This window comes from Hyaena hyaena, unplaced genomic scaffold, assembly GCF_003009895.1.
Source record: "Hyaena hyaena isolate Hyena2069 unplaced genomic scaffold, ASM300989v1 scaffold_75, whole genome shotgun sequence".
In the NCBI taxonomy this organism is placed as follows: domain Eukaryota; kingdom Metazoa; phylum Chordata; class Mammalia; order Carnivora; family Hyaenidae; genus Hyaena; species Hyaena hyaena.
The window spans coordinates 3,299,119-3,325,151 of record NW_024080707.1 but is presented as its reverse complement, the minus strand read 5'-3'; the positions used below and the strand labels follow the sequence as shown (position 1 = coordinate 3,325,151).

The 26,033-nt window shown below is 38.9% G+C and overlaps 1 protein-coding gene across 4 annotated transcripts in view; it reads right to left on the bottom strand.

Moving 5' to 3' along the window:
* Nucleotides 1-26,033, bottom strand: part of SGIP1 (SH3GL interacting endocytic adaptor 1) — a 212,817-nt gene that overhangs the window by 38,994 nt on the left and 147,790 nt on the right. For all 4 annotated transcript variants that reach the window (XM_039233459.1, XM_039233460.1, XM_039233457.1 and 1 more), the window contains 3 exons: nucleotides 18,909-19,036; nucleotides 17,814-17,940; nucleotides 11,514-11,573 (listed from right to left, as the gene is read on the bottom strand). In XM_039233459.1, coding sequence (XP_039089390.1) covers nucleotides 11,514-11,573; nucleotides 17,814-17,940; nucleotides 18,909-19,036 — 315 coding nt within the window. The remainder of the gene's footprint in view (nucleotides 1-11,513; nucleotides 11,574-17,813; nucleotides 17,941-18,908; nucleotides 19,037-26,033) is intronic.

Sequence of the window (26,033 nt, the reverse complement as noted above, 5' to 3'; positions counted from 1 at the left end):
GAAGGAAGGAAGGAAGGAAAAGAAGAAAGGAAGGAAGGAAAAGAAGAAATAGGAGATTCTCTGGAATCTTGACATCACCTCTTTGAACTACTTCATTCAGTATGTCAGTTTTCCTCTCTGTAGGGGGTGGTCAGGGTTCTCCTCTGTCTGGGGTAGCTAGAGTCCAGAGTACAACAGGATGGGCAGTCTTAATTTATGGATAACTGTTCTTACAGGATACAAAATAATAATGAAAAGAAAGCTGTGCAACTATTGCAAAGGTAAAGCAGTTCCCCCTGGTGATTCTCAGCTTCTCCATTCTCTTCTCAGGGAGTCTGAAATTACTTGTCAAATATGCTGAAATGCCATGATTTACACATCCTTTAATAAAAGAGATGGTAACAGATTTTCTTCCAGCATCTCCCATCAGCATACACAGCACCCTGAGGAGTGTATCACCAGGCAGATCATTAGTCTCAACAAGTCAGCTTTAATGATAGGCTGTGGTGGGAGCAGGGGGTGTATGGCAGGGAGGATGACGCATTCTGCTTCCAAATCGTTCTCTTCCTCCATAAGCAGTGGGGGAAAGATTGCACTTTGTCCCTGCTGACAAGGAGGGAGGCCTTGTAGCAACTCACCAAAGATCAAGTTGCCACATGTTTTATGTGGAAGAAGACTAGAGTGCTACAACCCAGCCTTCTCCAAAGCAGACAAAAACTAAACAAAACACAGACATAAGCAAGGGAAGTATGAAGTTGGAGAATAGTGCTAACAGCTAATGGTTATTGAGCGCTTTGCATGCACTGACCTCGGTACTTCACGACTTAATCATCTTCACAACAACCTTATGCACTAGGTACTGTTGTTACTTCAATTTCCATAGGAGGAACAAGACTTAGAGAGGTTAGTTAAGTTACCTATAGCTGAGGCTAATGTCAGAGCCAATGCAGGGATGTGCACGTGCACACACACACATTTTCCTCTCTCTCCATCTATACATGTATATATATTCTCTCTCTGTCTGTGTATGTATATATATATTCTCTGTGTGTGTGTATATATATAGTACAATATATGTATATATATTCTGTGTATATATGTCATATATTTTTCTTTATCTGTGTGTGTATGTGTGTGCACGCATGTGTATATTGCATGTGTTGAGAGTAAATTGATATAAATTAATTGGGGACTCCTTTTTTATTCTTAATATCTAGGATAATACCCAATATACCTTTAGGTTAACATTTTTACATTACATAAGATTTTATATCAGAACCCTAACTCAGCAACATTTTATATTTCTTCAAAGTAGACTCTAGACTTTCATCTTTTCCTTCGGAAGCTCTCTCTAACTGCTAGGCCAGGTTAAGTTTCCTTGCTGGATGCCTCCATAATATCTATCTCCTGAATATAACATCTCTGCACATTATTGTAGCTACTTGTTTAATGTCTGACTTCTATGTTCCATGAAGGTTGAAACCTGCCTTTCTTGTTCACTACTGTAAACCTAATGCCTTTCATGGTACCATGCACATAATAGGGACTCAGTAAACACTTGCTGATTGAACAAACAGAGCCGTAACAGTATCTGTCCCTCTAGCAATATTATCAAGGCCTTATTCCACAAATTTGTTCACTGTTTTCCCTATCAGATACCTACCTACTGCAGAATTAGTAAATAGAGAAAACCATAGCATTTGCTATGCATCCATCATAATCAATTTCATATATACATGTATATGTATATATAAACATATATGTATATATAAACATATATGTATATATAAACATATATGTATGTATATGTATATATAAACATATGAAGACAGTCCTGTCTCGTGCTAAGGAGTATTAACTATAAGCACATCCATCATATAAGCAAATGCCATCATAGTATTTAAAAAGTGCTGGAAACATCTGAATAACAGACGGACTTCTAACCTGGAAGAATCTGAGATAACTTCTGGAGGTAGACAGACCTGAGCCAAAGTCGAACGCTCAACCGACTGAGCCACCCATGTGCCCCTAAAATTTACGTATTTTAAAGTTATTGAATTATCCATTTTCTTTTGAGTTAGGGACATATTCAGAAACAACTATATATTTAGGACTGTTATGGCCATAAAAGAAGAAAATACACCATCAGTGAGTCTGATGGAGATACAAGAGAAACCTCCTGGACTCGGTCACACCAGAGACCCACGGGTTACTTTGAAGATCAGGAAAATAGTAGACACAAGAAACAAATGCATCTTGCATACAGAACATTTTGGCTTCTGTCCTTAATTTTCCTCATTCAGTTTGAATGCAAATCAAAGTATAAATAATAAAAACTTTTCAAGGCTATCAAGCTGTAAAAAGATATGGAAGAACCTTAAATACATACTACTAAGTGAAAGAAGCCAATCTGAAAAGGCTACATATCGTAGAATTCCAACTATATAACATTTTGGAAAAGCAAAAACTATAGAGACAGCAAAAAGATCAGTGGTTGCCAAGGGTTGAGGGCCAGGGGAGAGATAAACAGGATTTTTAGGGCAGTGAAAATATTCTGTATGATAATGGTGGATATACATCATTGTACAGTTGTCCAAACCCATAGGATATAAAATACCAAGAATGAAGCCTAATGTAAACTATGGGCTTTGAGTGATTATGATGCATGAATGCAGGTTTATCAGATGTGGAAAATGTACCACTCTGGTCAGGGATGTTGATAATGGGAGAGGCTACGCATGTATGGGGGTGGGGTATATATAGAAAATTTCTATACTTTCCTCTCAATTTTACTGTGAATCTAAAACTGCTATAAAACAAAGTCTTAATAAAAACAAAATAAAGCAAAAAAAAACCTTTCACATTATATAGTACATTCAAACAAAAAAAATCTATCTTACTTGATTTTCCTAACTGTCATGCAAAGTGGTTATTATATTATAAAACAGAGGCTCAGAGACATTAAATTCTCAAAGTTACATGGTTATTGGTCAGTCAAGATTTGAATATATAGTAGCTGGGAACATTGGTTTTCTAACGCAACACTTAACTCCCCCTGAACCAATTCACTCACTTACTAGTGGTGTTATCAGATGAGTAAACCGAGAGATCAGATGAGTAAACAGAGAGCCTCTGTTTACTCATCTGTAAAGTGTGAGTAACAATAGTTCCCACATCATACAGTTGCTGTGTGGGTTTACATGAGAGTATGGATATGGAGTAATTAGCACAAGATGTGGTCCATGGTAAGGGTTTATCAGTGATAGAGCATCAGAAGTATTGGCATCAGCAGCAGCACCCCGGAAATGCAGAATCCAAATACAATGATCTTTTCACTAGCTAGGTACCCCTTGCTTGGTGACTCAAAATAGAAGCTACCACCTACTCTTATGCTCTTTCACAACTATTTACATGGATCGAATTCTGATATGAATTCTGTACATTCATGTCTTCCGTAACAGCCTGTTCACAAATATGGCTTAGACATAAGGGCAAAAACAGGGAACACTTTGCTGACCATGATATTAAGAAATACATATTTGGTCTTTTGTTCCAGTTCCTGGCAATAGAACTCATAAAACCCTTGTAATTTCTTGAGTAATAAGGATGAGAAGGGACTCTTCTGTTATTCAAAATAAGCCTCTTTCAGCCATACTTGAGTTTGTACTAATGAGGAGACTCTTGGAGGATGGGGGCTCTTTGCCAGAGGAGCCAATCATGTAATTAGATGGTTGGAACTTTCTGTCCCATTCCCCAACCTCTGGAAGAGAGGAGAGAGCCTGGAGATAGACTTAATCACCAATGGCCAATCATGCCTATGCAAAGAGCCTCTATCAAGCTCCTAAACAATGAGATTGGAGGTCTTCCAGTTGGATAAACACATCAAAGTACTAGAAGGGTGGCATACTCAGGGCATGGAAGCTCTATGCCCCCTCCCCCAAAACTGCCCTATATATGCCTTTCATCTGGCTGTTCCTGAGTGTATCCCTTATAATGTAAGATAATAGACTGTAAAGCTCAATTCCATGAGCCGTTGTAGCAAATTACTAAATCCAAGTTGGGCCTTTGTAAGAACCTTCAATTTATAGCTGGTCAATCAGAAGGACAGGTGACAACCTGGGACTTGCGATTGACATCTGAAGTGGGAAGGGGGCATTCTCGGGGGACTGAGCCCTTAACCTCTGGGGTCTGCACTAACTCCAAGTTACTAGTGTCAGAATTGTTTAGCATAAGGGAGAAAAAAACTACATACATCTAGTGTCAGAAGTGCTATGAGTAGTGCAAAGAAAGAGGTTTCTCTTTCACTTACTTTCTGGTCATTTTTCAGCAATCCAGTCATACAGTAAATATGAGTGAGACAGGACAACTGCTTCAAAGGGCAAGAACCCAAGTGAAATATCAGCATGTTGGTCAGAAGCAGGCAACTTGTTTTTCATGAAGAAGCAACGTGAATTCTGAAACCCTCAGCAGATCTATTGGGAAGAACATTTTGCGGGTTCAGCTTCAGTTGGATGCTAACAAGTTGGGCTATTTAAAAAAGCTCTCTGTGACCTTCAGTTATTAATAGAAAGGATTTCACATTTTTTATTTACCATATAGTTTACATTTAGACATTAAGAATAGCTAAGGAGTGTGATCATAGTATTTTTCATGAAGATGGTCTTGCATCACTGCTTCTTATGTTTGTATACATTTTTTCTTAACCTGGTTGTACTTAACAGTGGTTTGCAGAGTTGGGTGCCCAGTGACTTTATCGCATTGTTGATTGAAAAGGGCCTACAGAGCAGTGGGGACAATTGGTGGCCACTTCCCACTTGAAGAAGACTGTGAGTTTGGCAAAAGAGTTGCTTCCCAGAAAACTGGTCACACCTTCCAATTTTCGTTTCCCTAGTGACTCTCAGATGAATAAATTAATATCCTTCTGGCATGTGGCCTTGCAGGATGTTATTACTCTGCCAAGGTAAGGAAAGTCGAGTGGTCCATCTCTAGGATTGCGTCTTAGCAATGATCAAGTAGAGATATTTTAAAAACATGCTGAAGGAGGGGCGCCTGGGTGGCTTAGTCAGTTAAGCGTCCGACTTTCGCTTAGGTCATGATCTCGCGGTTCGTGGGTTTGAGCCCCACGTCGGGCTCTGTGCTGACTGCCAGCTCAGAGCCTGGAGCCTGTTTCAGTCTGTGACTCCCTCTCTCTCTGACCCTCCCCTGCTCACGTTGTCTCTCTCTCTCTCTCTCTCTCTCTCTCTCTCTCCTAGAAATAAATAAAACATTAAAAAAAAATTAAAAAAAAAACATGCTGAAGGAGGTCAGAAATTTAATATGTCTAAGAGTTTATTCTTTTCACATAGACAATGTAATTCCAAAGAGGGAGGTGTAGCTGCTGTTGTATAGATAATTGGAGTCATTCCAGAAACATATTTTTCCTCCACAGGGTCTAGAAAAGAACTTGCATGTAGGCTAGTGCTCGTGTACTGCGAATGGACTGGACACGAGACTAGGAGTCTCAGTGAAGTCGAAGACAAGGTATAGTCAGGAGACTGGAGAGTTGGAAGGTTAGGAGATTCGGGGAAACCCCACCAGAACCACCCACCTCAAGGGTGGTGGTTGTTTGTAAAGACTGAATGAAGTCATGTGTGCATAGCATCATCCTAGATCTCCAGCTAGGCCACCTGGGTTTAAATTCCTCCTGTGTCTCTTTCTGGCTGAGTGATCCTGCGAAAGCTAATTATATTCTTTGAATCCTAATTTCTTGATCAATGAGGGATACAGATGAAATCACATAATAGGACGTACTTTGCATGTGAGCACTGAGATATTATTTATTTATTATTTACTTTCCTTACTTCAGTTACTCCTATTTAAAATTACCATCTCTAATTTGCTCCATTGGGAATGTATTTCCCTATTTTCTTTTTCTCTGTCTGTAGAGCTTACTACCATCTCCATGTTATCTATTTTCCTTATTTATCATTTTATTTTGGATTCTCCACCTCAGAATGTAAGCTCCATGGTGACAGGGATATTTTTCTGTTTTGCTTCCTACTGGGGCGTGCTTACACAGTACTAGCACACAGCACTACTCAATACATATTTCTTCAGTGAAAAAAAAAGTCACTGCCTCATGTAGTCCTTAGTGTATGGAAAGGGCGACTAATTGTTGGTAATTATGAGATATACAGCATGACACTTGCCAGTGGGGACCATTTATAAGATGTAGCCAGAGGTGTGGATTACTGAGTAGTGTGGAGAGAAAGTCTGTTGGAGCTGCCGAAGTCAAAGAGGCCCTAAAACCAGGGTGTTAGATGCATCATCCACATCAATCTATGTCACAGGCTAAAGGTAGGGAGCAAGGTGAAGAAGAGGGAACAAAAGAGCTTCCAGCATCTCTAAGCCTGCAGTGAAGGAACACTGCCGGTCAGGAGTGGACAGCAGGAAGGAGGGGTAGGAGGTGGAGTTATCAGGTGGCTGCACAAGGCACAACAGCAGGTGGTCTGGAAGTGGCGAGAGGGTATTGGGAGAACTGAAACACCACCTAGTCCCATGACATATGGCCTACAGAAGACTGGAGTACTTTCTGTGAAGAGTGCTACAGAAGTGATGGTCCCTGGGGAGAGCTAGGATTCAGTTAAGGAAACAGGTGGGCGTAGTTGGCTGACAGCCTGCGAATGGAGAGGAGGGTGTTGCTAAGGATGTGACATTCCCGAAGGCGTGATAGGGGTAAGAGCAATAACGGGAGCACAAAGCACTCTAGAGATGAGTGTGCAAGAGCCTCTATGCACAGAGAGAGGGTGGAGATGATATTCAGACATGAGGACACTTAAGAATGGTTGCAGGGTTTTTTGCTGTTGTTGTTTCTTTGTTTTTCATTACCAGATACAAGATGATTTTGTAGTTAAATAAGCTAATCAAGGAAAGGGACAGCACATTTCTGGAAACATCTTGAAGTTAAAATGCCTTAGAGAATTATTCAAATACAGAGTAGTCACATTTTCTACTTGTCATGGAAACAGCTTTCCCTTCCTTCCATTTCAGAAGAATACTTGAAAGCTTCGATACGATATACTCTTGGATGAATTAATTTAAAAAGTTATCACCTTTTTAAATCCTTACTTTTTTTTTTAAGCCCAGCTTAAATAGGTTAAGATTTTAGTGAAATTGTTTGTAAAAGTGAAACACTAAGAAAAGCTTTGGAACTCTTGTAAGTTAGAACCGTTGTTTAACACTTTTCTATCTTTCCTTTTAAATCAAATTTGGAAGTATGAATCATACCATGTTTATCTCCAAATAAATTCATAAGCCAATGTTCATTAGTTGGTTGGTTGATTGGTTGTTCAGTGGCTCAAACACTTACTAAGTACAATGTCTAGAGCACTGTAAGAACAAAGTAACACATGAGACCAGCTAAGGCTTTGAACACTATAAAAACACTATTTAGATGCCAATAAATAATAATTTAAAAGCTATTTAGAACAGATGAATATTCTTCCCCTCTTCATGCTCTGTCTTTCAAAAATAAACATTAAAAAAAATTAAAAGAGGGGCGCCTGGGTGGCACAGTCGGTTAAGCGTCCGACTTCAGCATAGGTCATGATTTCATGGTTCGTGGGTTCGAGCCCTGCATCAAGATCTGTGCTGAGAGCTAGCTCAGAGCCTGGAGTTTATTTCAGATTTTGTATCTCCTTCTCTATCTGCCCGTACCCTGCTCACGCTGTCTCTCTCTCTCTCTCTCTCTCATAAATAAATAAAACATTTAAAAAAAATTAAAAGAAAAAGGGGGCACCTGGGTGGCTCAATCAGTTAAGTGTCCAAATTCAAACCAGGTCATGCTCTCATAGTCCATTAGTTTGAGCCCCATATCAGGCTCTGTGCTGACAGCTCAGAGCCTGGAGCCTGCTTTGGATTCTGTGTCTTCCTCTCTCTCTGCCCCTTCCCTGCTCATGCTCTGTCTCTTTCTGTCTCTCAAAAATAAATAAACATTGAAAAAAAAAGGAACAGATGAATATTTTGATCTGGGAATCTTTCTCTTTCTTCTGTACTCCCTGAATGAAGAATTGAAGAAAACAGTAATATGAATAAACAAATGTGGGTAAAACCAGGGTGCCCTGGAAGAATATGCTAGAAGTGCTACTCAATAAAACATATTGAATGACAGTCCTTTTGTGTAGGGGCACTATTCTCAAGGAAATTTAACATGTCATTATTTTCATGTTACTTATCATCACAGTGGAAAATTTAAAAAATCCTTCCACATTACACTAGCTAAAAATAACTGAGGCTATTGTACATAAATGGTGAAAACAAGCCTTCTCCATTCTTCAAACATAGTCATTCTTGATCAGGTGGCAAAGTGTCATGTTTAGTTTCTCCTAAGTCCTGAAGTTCATTTTAATGTATTTTTATCTGCATACACATTCCTTAATGAGATAAGTAGGGGTATATATTTGTGTCATGGCTGCTCCTATAGTCCCTTGGGAAGCCTCTTCTGTACTCCCTTGACTTGAGCAAAGTCCAGCATGAAGGTAACACGGCACTAGAGATTCTGATTTCTATTTAAACTCCTTCTTGTGGGGCACCTGGGTGGCTCAGTTGGTTATGTGTCCGACTTTGACTCAGGTCATGATCTCATGGTTCATGGGTTCAAACCCCACATCAGGCTCTGTGCTGACAGCTCAGAGGAGCCTGCTTTGGATTGTCTCCACTCTCTCTGCTCCCATTCTCCCCCACCCCCCACTCACGCTCTGTCCCTCTCTGTCTCTGAAAAATGAATAAACGTTAAAGAAAAAAAAACCCAACTCCTTCTTGCATGACTCTCTTGGCCCAAATTAAGATGCTTAAGAAATTCAGATCTTACTAATTAGAATGGCAACTTTAGATTGCCAACTTTAGATACCTAATATTATGTTTTATATTAATATGTAAAAAATTACGCATTATTATTATATTTTCCTAAAATGGAAAAAAGATGTAGTTCACATTATGTTATTTTACACAGTTACTAATACTTATATTTATTTGATAATGTGTATTTTAAAAACAAACCAACAACCTAACAATCTAACGCTTTCTTTCGATGGGTATCTTCAAAAAAGTCTTTCTCTTTCTATTTAAAGAAACCCAAACTCAAACACAAACAAATGAGCCAATAGACACTCTAAAGCCAAAATAAGGGGCGCCTGGGTGGCTTAGTCGGTTAAGCGTCCGACTTTCGCTTAGGTCATGATCTCGCAGTTCGTGGGTTCGAGCCCCGCGTTGGGCTCTGTGCTGACTGCCAGCTCAGAGCCTGGAGCCTGTTTCAGAGTCTGTGACTCCTTCTCTCTCTGACCCTCCCCTGCTCACGCTGTCTCTCTCTCTCTCTCCTAGAAATAAATAAAACATTTAAAAAAAATAAAAAAATAAAGCCAAAATAAATGGAAACAATAAAAACTATCCACGTCGTTTTTTATGGAGCCCCAATTACCTGAGTGCAGGCAGTAGCATACTGTTTCATTTCTTGGTTAAAACAGGGTAAGCTACAGCTTCTGCTGTCGCCAGACTGAACTAGAGATAGGCCCTTTACATAAGCAGGTATTTGCTGTACTTTGGGATTACCAACCTATTCTATGGTAGCTTCTTCTTTTGATATGTGCTGATCAGTAAAAAGACACCTGGGTACTTTTTAGTTCCATCGGATCCAAAGAGAAAGTTTAGAAGGTCCTAAATTTGTGGATTTTGCATCATGATTATTACAAAAGCACTAACCTGAGGAGATGAAGGCTTCTGACATCATGTGGGAAACATGCACCATCCCCCCAAGACTGCCTGTCCTCCACCTGAGCCAGGATGAGACATCACGTATTTGGAAAGCTTTAAATCAGATCATATTTTTTCCCCTGCTGCTATCCAAGCTACTCCAAGCTAAGGATTTCAATCTCTAAGACCATCTTGTAAGGAAAATTCAGCACTGGGAGAAAAAAGCCACATCTCACAAGCCACTTAAAAATCTGTATCAGTCATTCAGATTTTTAAAATTGTGATAAAACCCACACTCAAGTTAGGAAAATTCTTTTTGTTATCATGAAACACAAAGAGAAGCTCAATGTTTAGATTCGATTCTAGAGTAGAATACGTTTTGGCCAACTTTTGATCCTAGGAGAAATTTAGCTATTTAAAATAGTAAAAAAGAGATCACAGTCACGCAGGACATGAGTCTCCATCAGCTTACAAATGTCTTAGTAAATTACAAGAAAAAGGCAATCTTACCAATAGCCTAACTTCCAGAAACCCATAGACTCAATTTCCTGGAGCCCTAACACCACCCTCCCTTTCATGGTGATGTGGGGAACAAAGGCAAGATGAAAATATAAATAAAATTAAATTTCCTTACAACCTCGTCTATTGACACATTGAGAGAGGCAGACTAAAACATTCCTCCCATAAACTCTGTACCATCTTGTCTTAATGTTAATGCCTTACTAGAGGGAAAACCACTTTTGCTTGACAATAGCAAGGCCTCAGGTATCTTCTGAGTCCTCTTTAGCATATGAAAGTCCTTTTGGAAGTCTCCCTTTTGTCTTTACCTCCCTCAGCTCACTCATCACAGCCCCAGTACAGCTACTTCTGCCCACAGGTCCTGTCCCCGTGCTTTAATAAAATCAATCAATCAATCAATCAATCAATCAATCAAATGGTAGAAAGTGGGAGCTTATGTGACAAATATTTATGGGTAAGAGGGCCCACAAATTAAATTACTTAAACTTTCCCCACAATTAGCTTAAATAGGACTTTTTATCAAATGCCTGGCCTGTTAAAATGATTGCTAATTTAAATATAAAACAGAAGAATGCTCATCCTTGATTCAGAATATAAAAATATCCAACATGGAGGTTAAATATCTGACATTATATTTATATATATTCTCCTTAATCTTCTAAAATGGCGAGCCCAGTGACAGCTGTCCATTTTACTGCAGCCATGCCCGGTGCAATTTCAGGAGATGCAAACAGAACTTACTAAAATACTCCTTTTTGTTCTTTCCCTCATTTTTCTGATCTCCCATGCAGCATTCCTTGTCATAAGAACATGAATACATATTTATGTTTCATATGAATGGATATTGCATCAGAAGTATTAATTAACCAAAACAAGATTAAAAGCCAATTCCAACCAAAAATATCCTTACATTTGTTTATTGCATTTGAAAAAGAGTAAGGAAAGGGCCCTGGTTGACAGAGTTAAGTTCCTTGTCTGAAAAAGGTGTTGTTGTTTTCTTTTTCTTTTTTTTTTTTTCAATTTAACACAGTTAATTAAGTAACCAATGTTAACTGCAAATCAGCTTGGTTTTTTAAATGAGTTTTTTCTTAATATGAAAAATTGAAGATCCCATACAAACCAAATTCAAGTCGTATTTTCTTTAGTGTTTAATATTTTCTAAGTAGCCATAGCATTTGTATATAGAAAGTGAGACCAGGTCTTTTGAAGAGAACTGGGATTTGGAAATGCAGATGGGAAAAAAGGATGAGGGGTATAAATTAGAATCTGGTATGCTATGTACTACTTACCTTCAAAAGTCAAATAAAACTTTCCTCTGTCAAACCAAACGAGGGAAGGCTGTTCATTCTCTGTATGGCCAGGAGTTGAAGCGGGATGGGAAAGGTTAAGGAGAGGGAGAGAGAAGGACACAGTATGAGTTACAGGTCATTAATCTCACTATGGGGGAGGGCAGAGGCACTGCATGCCATTAACGTGCAGGAAAATGGGAAGGCTGGCAATCTATGTTTTGTTTGGTTTTTAGTTCAGGAAACAGAAAGCAAAAGCAAAGCTGTGGAGGCCTAAAGGGATGGGCATGTGTTGTTGGTAGCTGGATACTCGGTGCTTGAGCGCATGGAGCAGAAGTCTTCCTGGCCATGCAGGGGCGTCAGCATATTTTAACTGCACTAGTTTGGGCAAACTGTCATTCAGCAATTGCTGTATCCATTTCATCTTCAATGTCATCCCCTTCTATATTTGCAAAAAGATAAACTTGGAGTTACGGGTTATGTCAAACTTAGCTTAGGTTTTAAATGACAACAGCATTGCATATCAATTTAAAGTTCATGGAAGAAGTCACATATCTTCCGTCCCCTCCCCTGGAATCACCTTAGGCATCCAGACACAAAACACCCTTTACCTATGTACCAAAGAGAAAACAAGATTACTAACAGTGCTCTATTATATTTTAAATTAAAAAGCAGTCACTGGACATGTAATTCTGAGCAGTTAAATTATTCCTTCCTTCGTAAAGTCACAAAGCAATGGCATCTCACCTTTTTCAAACCTTTAGAGAAACTGTCATGCAACCTGCTCAATTTTTTAATATGTTCACTCAAAAAAAATTGGGGGGCAGGAATTCCACGATGAACAATAAATAGGGTGCATCTGAGAGGCACCAGGCACTCATGAGGTGAGTAGCATGTCCATGAAGTTTATAGCATTCAGATGGCATAATGGCTTGGATTTTTAAGGTCTAGATATCTAGAGTTCACTCGGCTAGCACCATACCTGCCAGCGTTTCACAGCGCCTTTCAAACGAGGGCAGTTTGTCATAAAAAACATCATCTTCTGACACTACGAACCAAAGAAATATAAAGGAATGGAAAACAAAAACACAAATACAAATCCCAAATAAAATCAGGCAGTACGCTTCACGGATTGAAACACAAGAATGATGTTAATGGAAAAAGGAAACAAAACCTGATATACTGGGATAATGATAGGGTATAAAAAGGTGATGTGCTTATTTCATGATGGTTCTATGAGAAAAAATTAAAATTTTGAAAATGGCAGGTTTTAGCATCTGTGAATTTGGCTGAAGTCAGCTCCATGGAAGGAACCATGCCCCCACCTTTTCAGGGAGTTGTTTAAAGGCACTATCATCAATAATTAACTTGCGTAAGTGTATTTCACTCAGGCACAATTCTCAAGTGGCCAGACACAGGTCCATCAACAGAACCACTTGGCAGAGTGCTGAGAGCTCAATGGGATCACTCAGGATCGCCTTCCCCCTGCCCCAGTGGGAAAGAGTAAGTTTTCAATGAGACCATAAAAAAGGCAACAGTATAAATCTGAGGGTGCTGAATGAAGGTGCAAACTGAATTTGGACACTGATCAGTTTGCCTTGCACCTGTCTTTAGTAGTTATGGCCTGTTAATTTTGGACAACATTACTGTAACTCCATCTTTGGCCATGGTACCCAGTCATGGCCAAATGCCTTTGTAAATTGACCACAACAGTTGCTCTGGACCCCAGTCATTCCAGATCTTTGCACGTGGTCTCCTTTCTCCCCAACTAACAAATGCAGGTAATTAGAGTTCTATTGTACATGATCAAAAAAAGCACTGAGTTCCACAGTTCTTGAGTGTTATTACAAATTCAATAAAAAATTGAGTAAGTCTGTATAGAGACCAATAAAGGAGAATTCCCCCCTATAATGTAGAGGAGATAAGGAAATGGATGAGGATCGTACAATTATTCTATAAACAGGGTTTCTTGGAAAAATATTCTACTGGCTTGTCTCCCAGACTTAGGAAGTAAAGCGGGGAAACTACTTCCTTGTCAACTTTTCAGGTTTCAGGATATCACCTGTCAATCAGTTTTTAATTACACAGGTGGCTTCTTTGGTGGGTGGAACAAGTGGATGCAATGTCGGTAATACCTGAAGGAGAGGAAGAGAGGAACAGGACAAATGGAACTGGCACTAAGAAGGACCCTCCATAATCTGTCCAGAAACTGGGAAGCAAAACAGTTACACTGGCAGTAACTGAATGTTATAATACTCTTTCATACCTGTTATTGCTTTCTTTTGAGGGACTAACTTCGTATTTACAATCTCTTTAAAATGAGGAACCTCCATCATGATGGGCACTGAGCAATGTATAGAATTGTTGAATCACTATATTGTACACGTGTAACTAATAAAACTGTATATTAACTGGATTGGAATTAAATTTAAAAACTTAAAAAAAGAATAGAAAGCAAACTTCACACAGCAAAAAAACAAAACAAAACAAAAAACAAAACAAAAAATACCACTGCAAAAAGCAAAATGAGAAGCCTCCAATACCGCCATTTGTTTTTTGAGATGAAGCTTCAAAATAGGGTTGAATAACATGCTCATACTTGTTTTATGGTGGTTGTGGATACTGAGGGCTTAGAAGAAAACATCATAACTAAATCAGGGAACTTAAAAGATGAGTTAGTGGATATCTCTGTGCTTCCCTTAAATAAAGGCAACAGTCAAATGAAGTATAGAAGGAAAAATTTCCTTAAGAACTAACCATGGAAATTGCCTCAAATTGATCTGAGATGGGGAAGCCAGACATAGAGACAGGTTTTCCAAAACAAATAGTATAGAGAAAAAAAAAGACTAAAATTAAATGTGGGAATTTTTAATTGAGATTAGGAATATCTATCTCCAAAGGGTTTTCTGTACAGAGTAAGTGGCATTAATACAAGCAGTTTTAGAAGAATGCTTCTCCAATTCAGAATTGCCACCCAACCTGGAGAGACAAAGGCTTAGAGGAAATATAAGATTTAGATGCAATGACTAATGTTTCAGTACTGAATAGAAATCACTTTTTCTCAAAGTTCTTCACCAAAGGAAACATAGAAATCCACCTGATACTTCCTTTGGTGCCTGTAAATGAAATGGTTCCTCTTCATTCAGATTTCTGGGGTGGGGGTGGAGGATGTTAAAGATGCAATTGAAAATGCATAATTAACAGCAAAGTAATATAATTCACAGTGAATTTAACCATGAAAAATGGTCTTTATGATAGTCTTATTGCATTGGGGTACCAACAAAAGATTTTTTAAACATCTAAAAAACAAACAAACCCCTATCACCCATAGACGTAAGAAAAATTTAATAAAAATGGATATTTAAATTAGAGATAGCTCTGTTTATCCTTATATGTCTAAGGGTTTGTTTCTGAGAATAATTTTAAACATTTTCTCTATTCCCATCGTATAAATAGGATTTTCCCCCCAAAATCAAATAGTGAAAGGGCTATGAGTTTTCCATATACAAAAGGAGTTTCTTATATATTCCATTGATTCTGATATATGCACTTTTCACATTTTAACATCTCTGAATTAGGGATGGGTCTTAAAATTAAGAAGAAATTAATTAAGAAGGCATTGCATCTTAGCTCACTTGGCAGTTTTCTTCTTCCTTTCTTAGCCATATATAAAATAACAGTGTATCTTCTGATAGAAGGTGTCTTAAATTCAGTGATGTACAGTTCCAGAGGGGATCTTCGTTATCTGAGTGTGACAGTGCACACAAAGTCCTAGTTTCAGGTGTGGCATCAGATTTACGACTTTATAATCAGCTTTCATGAAAGGTTTTATGTCTAAAATCTTTAGAGGGGATGTATTTTTACAGAAATTGTGTGGGAAGATGAGACTTCATTTTAAAAATTTAGTCCTTCAATTACGTTAAACTTTGCCGTAAGCAAGTACAAAGAAATATGTACAAAGTTTCCACCACACTTGCCCCAGTTTGGGCTCAAATGTCACAGGAAATGTCAAAAAAGTATTGTGTGGTAGGAGGGAAATGTTGAGCCACCAATCTCAAAAATTTCTGCTGAAATTCTCTATTCGCCCCAATGCTGTTTGTCTACATAAAGTTGACATTGCACGTCAGCCATGAATAGTCAGCCCCTTTGTGCTAAATGATCAAAGCACGTTCTCTCCAAAAAGAGATAAACAGCAATACACAGAAGCTGTTGGGCAGTCATTTGACAACGTATTTGCTTCAGAGAGAAGTTGCTGTCAGGTGACCCACAGCAACAGGAAGTAAAGAATAGGATAATAAGGAAGACGAAAACCATATAAAAATAACAGAACCAAACAAATTAAATCAGAATGCTCCTCAGCAATGAAGCAATGTGAGTATCCTCTCAGGTGGCTTAATTTTTTTTTAACCTCTGTGTCATTCGTCTTGAAAGAATGCACACTACACGTGCTAAGAATCAAAGTCCCACTGGCCAGGATTTGAGATTTCTGCAGCAGGGAGTATAAAAACACATTGTATAAAACATGGCACACTTCAAATTCTGTGTGTAATTTTCTCTATGAATCTCGATGAGTTTAAAGAGTATGTTAATCAGCCATCTGATGTCACTTGAGCTCTGCTTTCTGAGTGATAGCTTATTCTTAATTTCTTCTCTGACCAACCAGGAAAATCACGTAGAATAGGTAGAACAAATGATCTTGAGGAAAAAAATAAAACAAAAACAAAAATCAGAGAAGGAGTGGTGAAATGGCTGTAGCAATCAAGAATATTAGAGAGCATTCAAAAATAAGGTTGGAGTGTGCCTGGATGGTTCAGTTGGTTAAACATCAGACTTTTGATTTCATCTCAGGCCATGATCTCAGAGTTCGTGAGATTGAGCCCCATGTTGGGCTCCTCATTGACAGCACAGAGCCTGCTTGGGATTCTCTCTCTCTGCCCCTCCCTCTCTCATGCTCTTGTAATCTCTTTCTCCCTCAAAATAAGTAAATAAACATAAAAAAAAATAAGGTTGAGATGTTACAGAAAAAAAGAACAAAAACCCCAGAGAGAACTGACCTACTGGGCATCTTAACATAGGAAGCCCCAGATTATCTCAATTGATGATGCAGAGAAAGAATGGACTTGGCTACATAAATAATGTTAAATATCTGTCTGTTAGTGAGTCTTACAAAACCAGATAGCTGGCTGTATTTTCACCAAATTTGAAGGCTTCTTTTGGGTGGGTATGATTCTAAATATACAACAGACAATGTAGTTGAAATTCTCTTTGGGGACCCTACAAAGCACAGCCTGGGAAAACAGGTTCTCCAGAAGAGCTGCAGGCTTTGATCAAACTACTTCCCACATGGACAGCTCTGTAGTGTGTTCCTCTTTGGTAAATAATAGCAGGAATTCATTTAGCTTTGGGTTAATGATTCTCCCAAGCAATGCAGGATGGGCCAGCTGGTTATGATACGGAAGACTTGGAGGGGAGCTCAGACAATAAAGGAAGACAACAGGGAAAAGTGGAACGGGAGAGCCCCAGGTCAGAGACACCATGCAAACGTGAGAGAGGCAGCAGCTTATGGAATATGGGTAAAGAAGTGTCGAAACAGATCAGCCTTGGGAAGAGGGAAGAGGCTCCAGGCAAAACGAGGCATTTAAACCTGGGAAAACCATCCAGCTGAGCAGCCATTCTCAACTCTTGACTTTCATCACACCATAAGGAAAGAGGCACAAAGGCATTTAATGAAAATGCCAGCAATGACTTATTTCTCGGGGAAAATTGACCACACATCACTGAAAAGCACTAGAAAAAAAATGTCAAAAAGGCTGTTCAAGTCCCACAATGCCAACACTTATACCATCTGTCAACAAAAGGACAGCCAAAAATGATGAAGAAATGAAAGTTTCAAGAAAATAAAAGATCTAAATTTTTGTGGTTTCTGATGTGGTACACAATTGGCACTTAAATATTCCTCCTCAAAGGAGACTGTTTTTATTATAAGAAATAATATATACATTACAGGACCTTATTTGACGGTTTCCTCTTTACTTTTATGAGTAGCTCTGTATGGAATAGCATGAGAGAATTCCTGCAAAATATAGGTGTTAATGTTCTTTTTTGTTTGTTTGTTTATCTGCTTAGTTAAAGTGTTTTGCCTCCTTTACTGAGAAGGTGCTTTTAAAAGAAGAGTCAGCTGATAGTAGCGGAACACAGAGCAAAATAATTTCAACCAGAAATATAGGGCCTTGAGGTTTTCAGATCATAAAAAACAGCCAGTCAAAACAATAAATGGATTAAAAGAGAGGAGATAATTTTTACCAACTGTGGGAGTGGTGGCTGCACTCAGGGAATTGGTGGACGATATTGAAGAAGTACTTTCAGCTCGGGCAAGGGGTGCTATCGGAGGAGGACTGGAAGAATGTATGGGTGGGCTAAAAGGTCTGGGCTGCAGGAAAAAGAAAAGACATGGAAAATTAGATACACAGGTGGTAGTACTTTTGTTCCATGTTTTTGACATCCCCCAGCCCCAGATATGAGAACTCAGGTTCTTAAAAAAGTATGGGTGATGCCATTTTTATCTTGAAATTGATTATATCCATATAGAAGCTTATGGATGGACCTAGAGGAACCATGAACCATGGTGTGCTATACTCAGCAGGTGTATCAGGCTTAGGGAAGCTGAGAACTGTGACGCGGTCAGTGATGTTTCAGGACTGTGAACATACATGTCCTCAGGGACTAAGCAGGCAACCTCATGTGAGAGCTCATACCCACTGAAAGATATTTACATACAATATACTAAACTGTGCTAGCTAAACTAAATATTATGGACATCACCAATTTGTGATTCCTGTGTGCAGATATCAGAGAAATTGAGCTCTTCCAGAAGTCTCTTAATTGTTCACACAGACTGTTTTCCACCTCTTCAGCCTTAAAACATGATGCAAGAAACGTCTGGAACAAATTTATCAGGCTCCCGCCCTCCTACATATTCACACGATGTGCCTAACACTAATAAGTTCTCTTAGTCTAGGGATGGAAACCAGGACTTACCCTCTCCTGGAGTCTTCCAAAAACAGATAAGTAGGGTGAAAAGGAAACACCTCCCTTTTTAAAGGATTTAGCACAATTGAGTATTCCTATCTTAATCTGCATCAAACCCATTGTAGAAGAACTGACAGCTCCAGCATCCTATTCCTACCATTTTAGACCTTGACTTGAAAGATGGTAGTGATCTGGGGAGGGCTGAAATGTACTCCCATCCTACATTGACTGCCTTTAAGATGCCATCTGTCAGAGCCATTTGTACCAGTGATCTGCAGCCCTTGAGATAGCCTGTGGTAAGGCATTTTGGCTTCTATTTGTCATTCTCACAGTGAGTCTCTGACTAAGCCAGGGCAGAAGGGAACATACCACATCTCCAACTCCAGGTTTTCCTGGAGGTAGCTTTGGCCGAGATGGAGGCCGGGGAGGAGGCGGTGGAGGGGTGGTGCTACTGCAGGGAACCAAAGGAGTGGCTGGCCGAGCAGGGGATGATGCGCCTGAAAAACAAGCAGGTATTACAAACGGCTGGAAACACATGTGGCCAAGAGCTGTCATCATGTGACCCTCCTTCCCCATCCGTACCCACAGTGCCAGTCCCGGATACTTTTCTTCACCTTAGCAGTTAGGACCCCCCAACACTCTAGCATCTAGTGTTTTTTTTTTTTGTTTTGTTTTGTTTTTTTCTAATAAAGAAAAAAAGTCACTCAGTCGAACTATAGTCGATGGCAGAAGCTGAAGCTTATCGCCTTTTGTTGTCATGTGACACCCAGTGAAAGGTAAATCCTTTCATTACTCTCTGTGATGGAAAAAACGCTTTAAGACCCTTTTAGCCGGGTGGTGAGTACCTTTCATTTTGACCACATGCACACTGAACTTAGAGTAAATTCTCTTGTTTTTGCATATTCAGAATTTATGTCCAAGGTGAAAGTGGAGGTTAGACCTTGAAGGAAGGTGGTTGATTTTTCTACATTATATATATACATATATTTTTTAAAACATGTATAGGAAAATTATCCTTTTTACTGTGCTTCAAAATATGAGTGCTAGCTTTAATAAATGTAAGTAAACCCTTGATGGCCAGCAAAGGACAGCATAGAAGAAAGTAAATGAGATGTGGCACGAGTATGTTGCATCTTAGTAACAGAAACAGACTGAATTTAGAGGATTTTGTGTTTGGAAAGAGGCTGCTTTGGAATCTCTTGTAGGTAGAGTTTGCCCATGATGATTTTTGTGGTGATTTTTAAAAGAGCCTCTTGGATTTACTTTTCTGGCTGTCAATGACAAGCAGGGGAAACACAGAAGACACACAGAGGCATGCACACTAATCAGCACACCAGTAGGGTCTCTAGACTCAGGGCTCTGCCTATCTTTAGCCAGATGTCTGTGACACGTGCATAAACTATTTGGCTAAACACCTCGAGAAATTCAGATCAATGTTCCCAATAGTTCTTGTTCAGAAAAGTTCCAACCACTCTAGAGGTTTTGTCATTTTGGTTAGAAGCCCAGGTATCAGCTCGTTCCAAGAAAAATCTAAGAAACTCTGTCTCAGAAAATTAACCACACAGGGCCGCCTGGGTGGCTTAGTCAGGTAAGCATCGGACTTTGGCTCAGATCATTCTTTTGTGAGTTCGAGCCCCGCGTTGGGCTCCACACTCAGCGGCCGGAGCCTGCTTCAAGTTCTGTGTCTCTGCCTCTGTCAGCTCCTCCCTGCTCACACTCTGTCCCTCTCTCTCAAAAATAAATAAACATTTTTTAAAAAAGAAAATAATTGCTTACTCCTATCTTCCCATCCAATATGCCACAAATCCACACTCTCTGGGCAATCCTAGACCAGCATCTTGTTGATCTACAGATTTTCAGATTCTCAAAGAGCTTTGACATTGAACAGCAAACAGAGTGCTATGTTTCTATTTTATAAAATTCTTATTCTTAGTGTGAAATCCTACTAAAATTACTGCAACCTCCATACCTACCTCTACTGCCTCTCCACCCCTGCCACCTTTTTTTTTTTTTTTTTTTTTTTTACTGTATTCTTACTCCTTATTTTATGAGACCAAGATCTGGTAGGCACTTTACATGTATTGTCTTATCCCCATACTAAGTTTTGCAGGAAAGTATTGTAGTTATCCTAATCAGAGCTAAAGCTCAGAGATATTCAGTAACTTGCTCAAAATCACACAACTCAAATGGTCTACTTAACTCCAAAGCCCAAGATCTTAAATGCAATGTCTTGCAGCTTTATGTGGACTGTGAAGTTCCACATTTTGCATAAAGCCTGCTCTTACATTTGCATCAGCAGATTGCACACATCTCTCTCAACGTAAATATTTTGAGTCTTTGGCTAATCTTTTCTTGAATAAAAAAAGTAAGATGTGTTTTGACAGGTCCCAATACAAAGTTTTCTTTTAACTTAATAGATTTACACCCAGGATGTTTTCAGGAAATAGAAGTGACAGCAAAGAGATGGAAAATAAACCTTGAAACAATAAAGTGTTTGTCAGGAAGTTTCTTGGGGCTTTTTCTAGGTTCTGTTTCACTGGAAAACCATGATATAGGAATGGTTCAAAATATCTATCCATGGTCTATCTATTCTGTTTCTAAGAAATAGTCTTCTGAATCCAGTTCAGGAAAAGGTCAGCTGCTTATCCTTCTACATGTTCCAGGAAGAAAAGTTTTAAAAACCACTATCAGTATTGCTTGGGAAAGTAATGTGGGGTTGTCATCAAGGAAGTGTGAACAATGAAAAAGAAAAAACCCAAAAAACTGGATGAACTCAGTTCCTCTGAGTTCTGGCTCTGTCTGCTTCTTATCAGCTGTGGGATATTAACTTCTCTGAGCATCAGCTTCCTATTTTAAAAAATTATATCTTTCTACCTTAGAAGATAATTATAACAAACAAAACGGAAAATGCATATGAAGTGTTTAGGAAAGTATAAAATGCTATACAAATTAAAGGGACTAGATTATACAGACATAACAAAAAGCCAAGGAAAAAAGTGGTTAGTTAACTGTTTTCCTTTTCCTTTCACTTTTTCCTAACCGAATTGATTTAATTGATTTGTTATGCAATTGGAAACACACTGAGACAGTGGTTAAGAAGCAAAATCCTCTTAACAGAACCCTGAGGTTTAGCGGAGGGTATTTAGGGTTTGAGGGGTATTTCTTGAATGAACTAAGGCTTCCTATGCTTTTGTAAGATTGCACAACTGTTTCATATTCTGAGTGTAGAAGATTGTTTGTATATCTCTATCCTCATTCTTTGATCTGGAATTATACTTTCATTTCTTCTTTAAGCAGTATTTATTCCCAAGAGCAGCACTGGAAAAAACAGCACTGGGTATCACGATTTAAAGTTTAAAAATCACATGTATGTTATTTGAGTTTTGTGAGTTCAAAAAAGTTGGCAACCAATAATATGCTCTCAATCCATTGCTGCTTCAACTTAAAGTTCTAGCATAGTGTCTTTGGTGGCCCCCTGAAAACCATGTAACTATTGATTCAACATTCATCTCTCTTTGTTGGCTAGTGGCTTTCCTGTTTAGATTCTGCCACTCTAAAAAGACTTGTAGTTAGGAAATATGTTTGTTCAATTCAGCCTCAGGTAGCTCACATTCATTTGTTTATAAGTGTGTGTGTGTGCGTGTGTGTAAAACATCTTTTAATATTGTCTTAGTTTCTCAAGTTGGAAAATGTTGCACTGAACATTCTATCTTTACTAACATCTTTCTTTCCCTAGTCTTTTTTTTTTTTAAATTTTATTTATTTTTGAGAGAGAGATAGAGACAGCATGAGCAGGGGAGGATCAGAGAGAGAAGGAGGCACAGAATCTGAAACAGTCTCCAGGCTCTGAGCTAGCTGTCAGCACAGAGCCCGATGCGGGGCTCGAACCCATGAACCGCGAAATCATGCCCTGAGCCAAAGTCGGACGCTCAACCAACTGAGCTACCCAGGCGCCCTTCTCTTTCCCTAGTCTTTAACCTTGCTACAGACCAATAAAACTTTTTCTCCCTCCCATCCCCTGGCACACAACCCACAGGAAATGGCCTTTGCCCAGAGAAGCATCATCTGCATTCCAATAAAGCAAAGTTCTGGCCAAACTAGGTATTTATAACTTTGCCATAAGGAAATTGAACTTCTTAAAGCAAATTCTTAACTTCCAACTATTTTTCAACATCAGGTAATGCAACTGATGGACAAAACCATGAGTACTATCTAAATATGGTCAGTGACCAAGTGACTAAAATTTAAAAAGTAAGCATAACGGTACCCAGTTAAATATAGTTTGAGATGTACAGGAAAAGCTAGTCTCATCAGGCTAAGTATTATAAAAAGAGGTCTTGAGAAGCATTGCTAATATTTAAAACATGAGGCCATCTCTCATTGTTTTAATCATAAGTTTACATTTCTGCTAGTCTGTATATATTCCATCAATAAAACATTAAATGGCAAATAAACTGGGACTTAATTATGGAGATAATGGTGCAAAGTTTTTATTTATTCATGAGGTTCATTGACCCAGTTCAATCTTCCACTTAAAAATTCAATCTTTTAGGGTGCCTCGGCAGCTTGTTTGGTTAAGCTTCTGACTTCAGCTCAGGTCATGATCTTGTGGCTCGTGGGTTCAAGCCCCACCTCGAGCTCTGTGCTGACGGTTGGAGCCTGGAGGCTGCTTTGGATTCTGTGTCTTCCTCTCTCTCTGTCCCTACCCCTTTCATGCTCTGTCTCTCTCTGTCTCTCAATAATAAATAAACATTAAAAAAAATTTTTTTTTAAATTCAATCTTTTCATACCAGCAAAGTATAGTTTTTATCTAGCTCCATCATTAAGAATCAATAGTCTTTTGGGCACCTGGGTGGCTCAGTCAGTTAAGGGTCCAACTCTTGATTTTGGTTCAGGTCATGATCTCATGGTTTGTGAGTCCAAGCCCCATGTCAGGCAGTGCATTAACAGCAGAACCTGCTTGGGATTCTCTCCCTGTCTTCCCACCTATCCCTCCCCCCCCCCCCCCCCGCGCTGTCTATCTCTGTCTCCCTCTCTCTCTCAGAATGAATAAATAAATGCTTTAAAAAAAGAATCAATAGTCTTTACTGGTAACACTTGAAAATAATCTCAAATAAGGGTACGGAAGCTAAATGTAAAGATGACAATAAAATTCTCAAAAATTTCAGAAAGAAAACCAAGGCTCCCTTCTTCACTCATTAGATCAGTGGTCAATTCAATTAAACATCTTCTAGAGTCTTGTGGAAGGGGATGGAAGAAATAGATGAGCAACAAAACTGCTTTGGCCTCCCTTTCCCCACCTGATCATGTCCATTTTGAGGAAAACACAGTGGCCTACCACTGGAATGAGGGGGTTATTCCTCTAGAGGTCTTTTCAGAAGACTGAGAGCCTCTCCCAGAAAAGAGAGCATCATAGACAATGATCAGCCAGCTTCTGTGGGTTTGAGGTCTGAACTGAGAGTTTTACTTAGGGTCCCTTTATTACCTTTACAGATAAGTAAAGAGGCTTATATCCCAAAAGTGATCTAAAAAAGCATCAGAGGATGGAAGTGGTTACTCTAACCCTGTAGAAGCATAGATGGGAGCACAGAGAAGTGGGTTTTGGAAGAAAACACTTGGTGACCTTGTTGATGACACAGTGCAGTATAGGTGGGTATCAGTGGTCAAGTAATTTTGGGATATTTTGTAACTAAACCCTAAAAGAGTGCCTGGAGAGCACAGTGGTTAAGAACACAGGTTCAGAATCAGATAGACCTGAGTATAACTGAATATCCCAAGTCTATCACCTGTAGCTGTGTAAACCTGGGAAAACTACTTGACATTTCTGAGCCTCAGTTTTCCCATCTGTAAAATAGGAGAAATAAGAGCATTTATCACATGGGGTTGTTGTATGGACGAAATACTGTGCCTAAAGCATTAAGATGATACCCAGGAGAAGAAACTATAGCTGCTATTATTGGCAAAATAAAGGCTATCAGAAATCTTATAGTAAAAAAAAAGCCTGCTGATTTTGTTTTAACACAATGTTCCTGAAACTAATTTGAGTACCAAATAGTTTTCCTTTTTTAGTGGAGGAAGGTACATGGGGCACATGTAATGATGTAAAACATCGATATAAACCTGTACCACCTGTGTGTGGTACAGGCGAATCTCCAGCCCTCTCCTTGATCAGTTTGGATGCTTAAAGCATAGGAATTTTCACACACAGAGCAAGCACTGAACTACTTCATTAAAAGAGGCAGCAATAATAACTGACATTTAGAATAGAGACAAATGCCTTTCCTTCCTGTCTCTTACTAGATCTAAATAGCATAAACTTGGTCATCTCTTCCAAAGCAACTGAAAAGCAAAAAGCACATGGCACCTCCAAGAAGGTGCCCCAACCGAACCCACAAGCACAGAGGGAGCGCCGAAGCTCTCACTGTATAAATGTGAACACCGGTGGAATAAAAACTATGGAAAAAGATACATTAGAAAATCTTGATCTGTCTTTGGTTTGCATGGCAGGTGTTCTCATCCTATAAAACTTCAAATAAAGAAATCCAAAATATGAGATTAATATCAGCATTCGCATATAGAGACCCAAATGTACATTTCTGATAGACTTTTCCATCACCTGTCACCATACTTAAAGTTGACTTCATAGGCTGATGAGCTTATCAAAATAAAATCAGCAAATAATTTGTTTTCAGTGGCAGCTTGACTAACTTGTGGATGCCCTAAGGCATATTCTTCTTGCCATCCCCTAAAATCTCCTTTTCAAACCCTATTTCTTTTTTCTGAAGTAATTAAAAGGATTACTCTAATTGCTAATGGCTCTCCCCTTCCAAAAAAAAAGAAAGAAAGAAAGAAACAAAAAAGAAAAAAGTAGAAGAAAGGACACATTCACCTACCAAAATTAGGACCCTTGGGAAGAAAAGTATAAACTTTCAGTTATAAGATGAATAAAGTCTGAGGATCTAATGTATAATGTGGAGACTATAATGCTGTATTATAAAATTGATAACCCCATATAGTATAATTGTAATTTGCTAAGAGAGTAGAACTTAAATGTTACCTAAAAAGGTAAATATGTGATGTGTTAGTTAACTTGATGGGAAGAAGGCTTTCGCTATATATATATATAGTCACATTGTATACTTTAAATATCTTACAATTTTGTCAATTATACCCAATAAAGCTGAAAACAAAGCAAAACAAACTAAAAAATGAAGGCCCTTATACAGGGATCTGACAGGGAAATTATACACTTAACATGAAACTCACTGGCTATGAAATCTGCCTTTCTAGAACTTTCCTAAATCCCAAACCATGACACAGCAGCTTCCTTTAAAAAAACATACACTTCCTATCTGCAGGGTGGAAAGCAGGGCACTCCTAAGGGCTAGGAGCGCAGGGCAGAACACATCCACAGACTCGCACTATGACAGTTAGCATTTGATGCACTAGGACATGCCATGGGGCCACGGAACACCCAAACTAAAGGAGGGATGG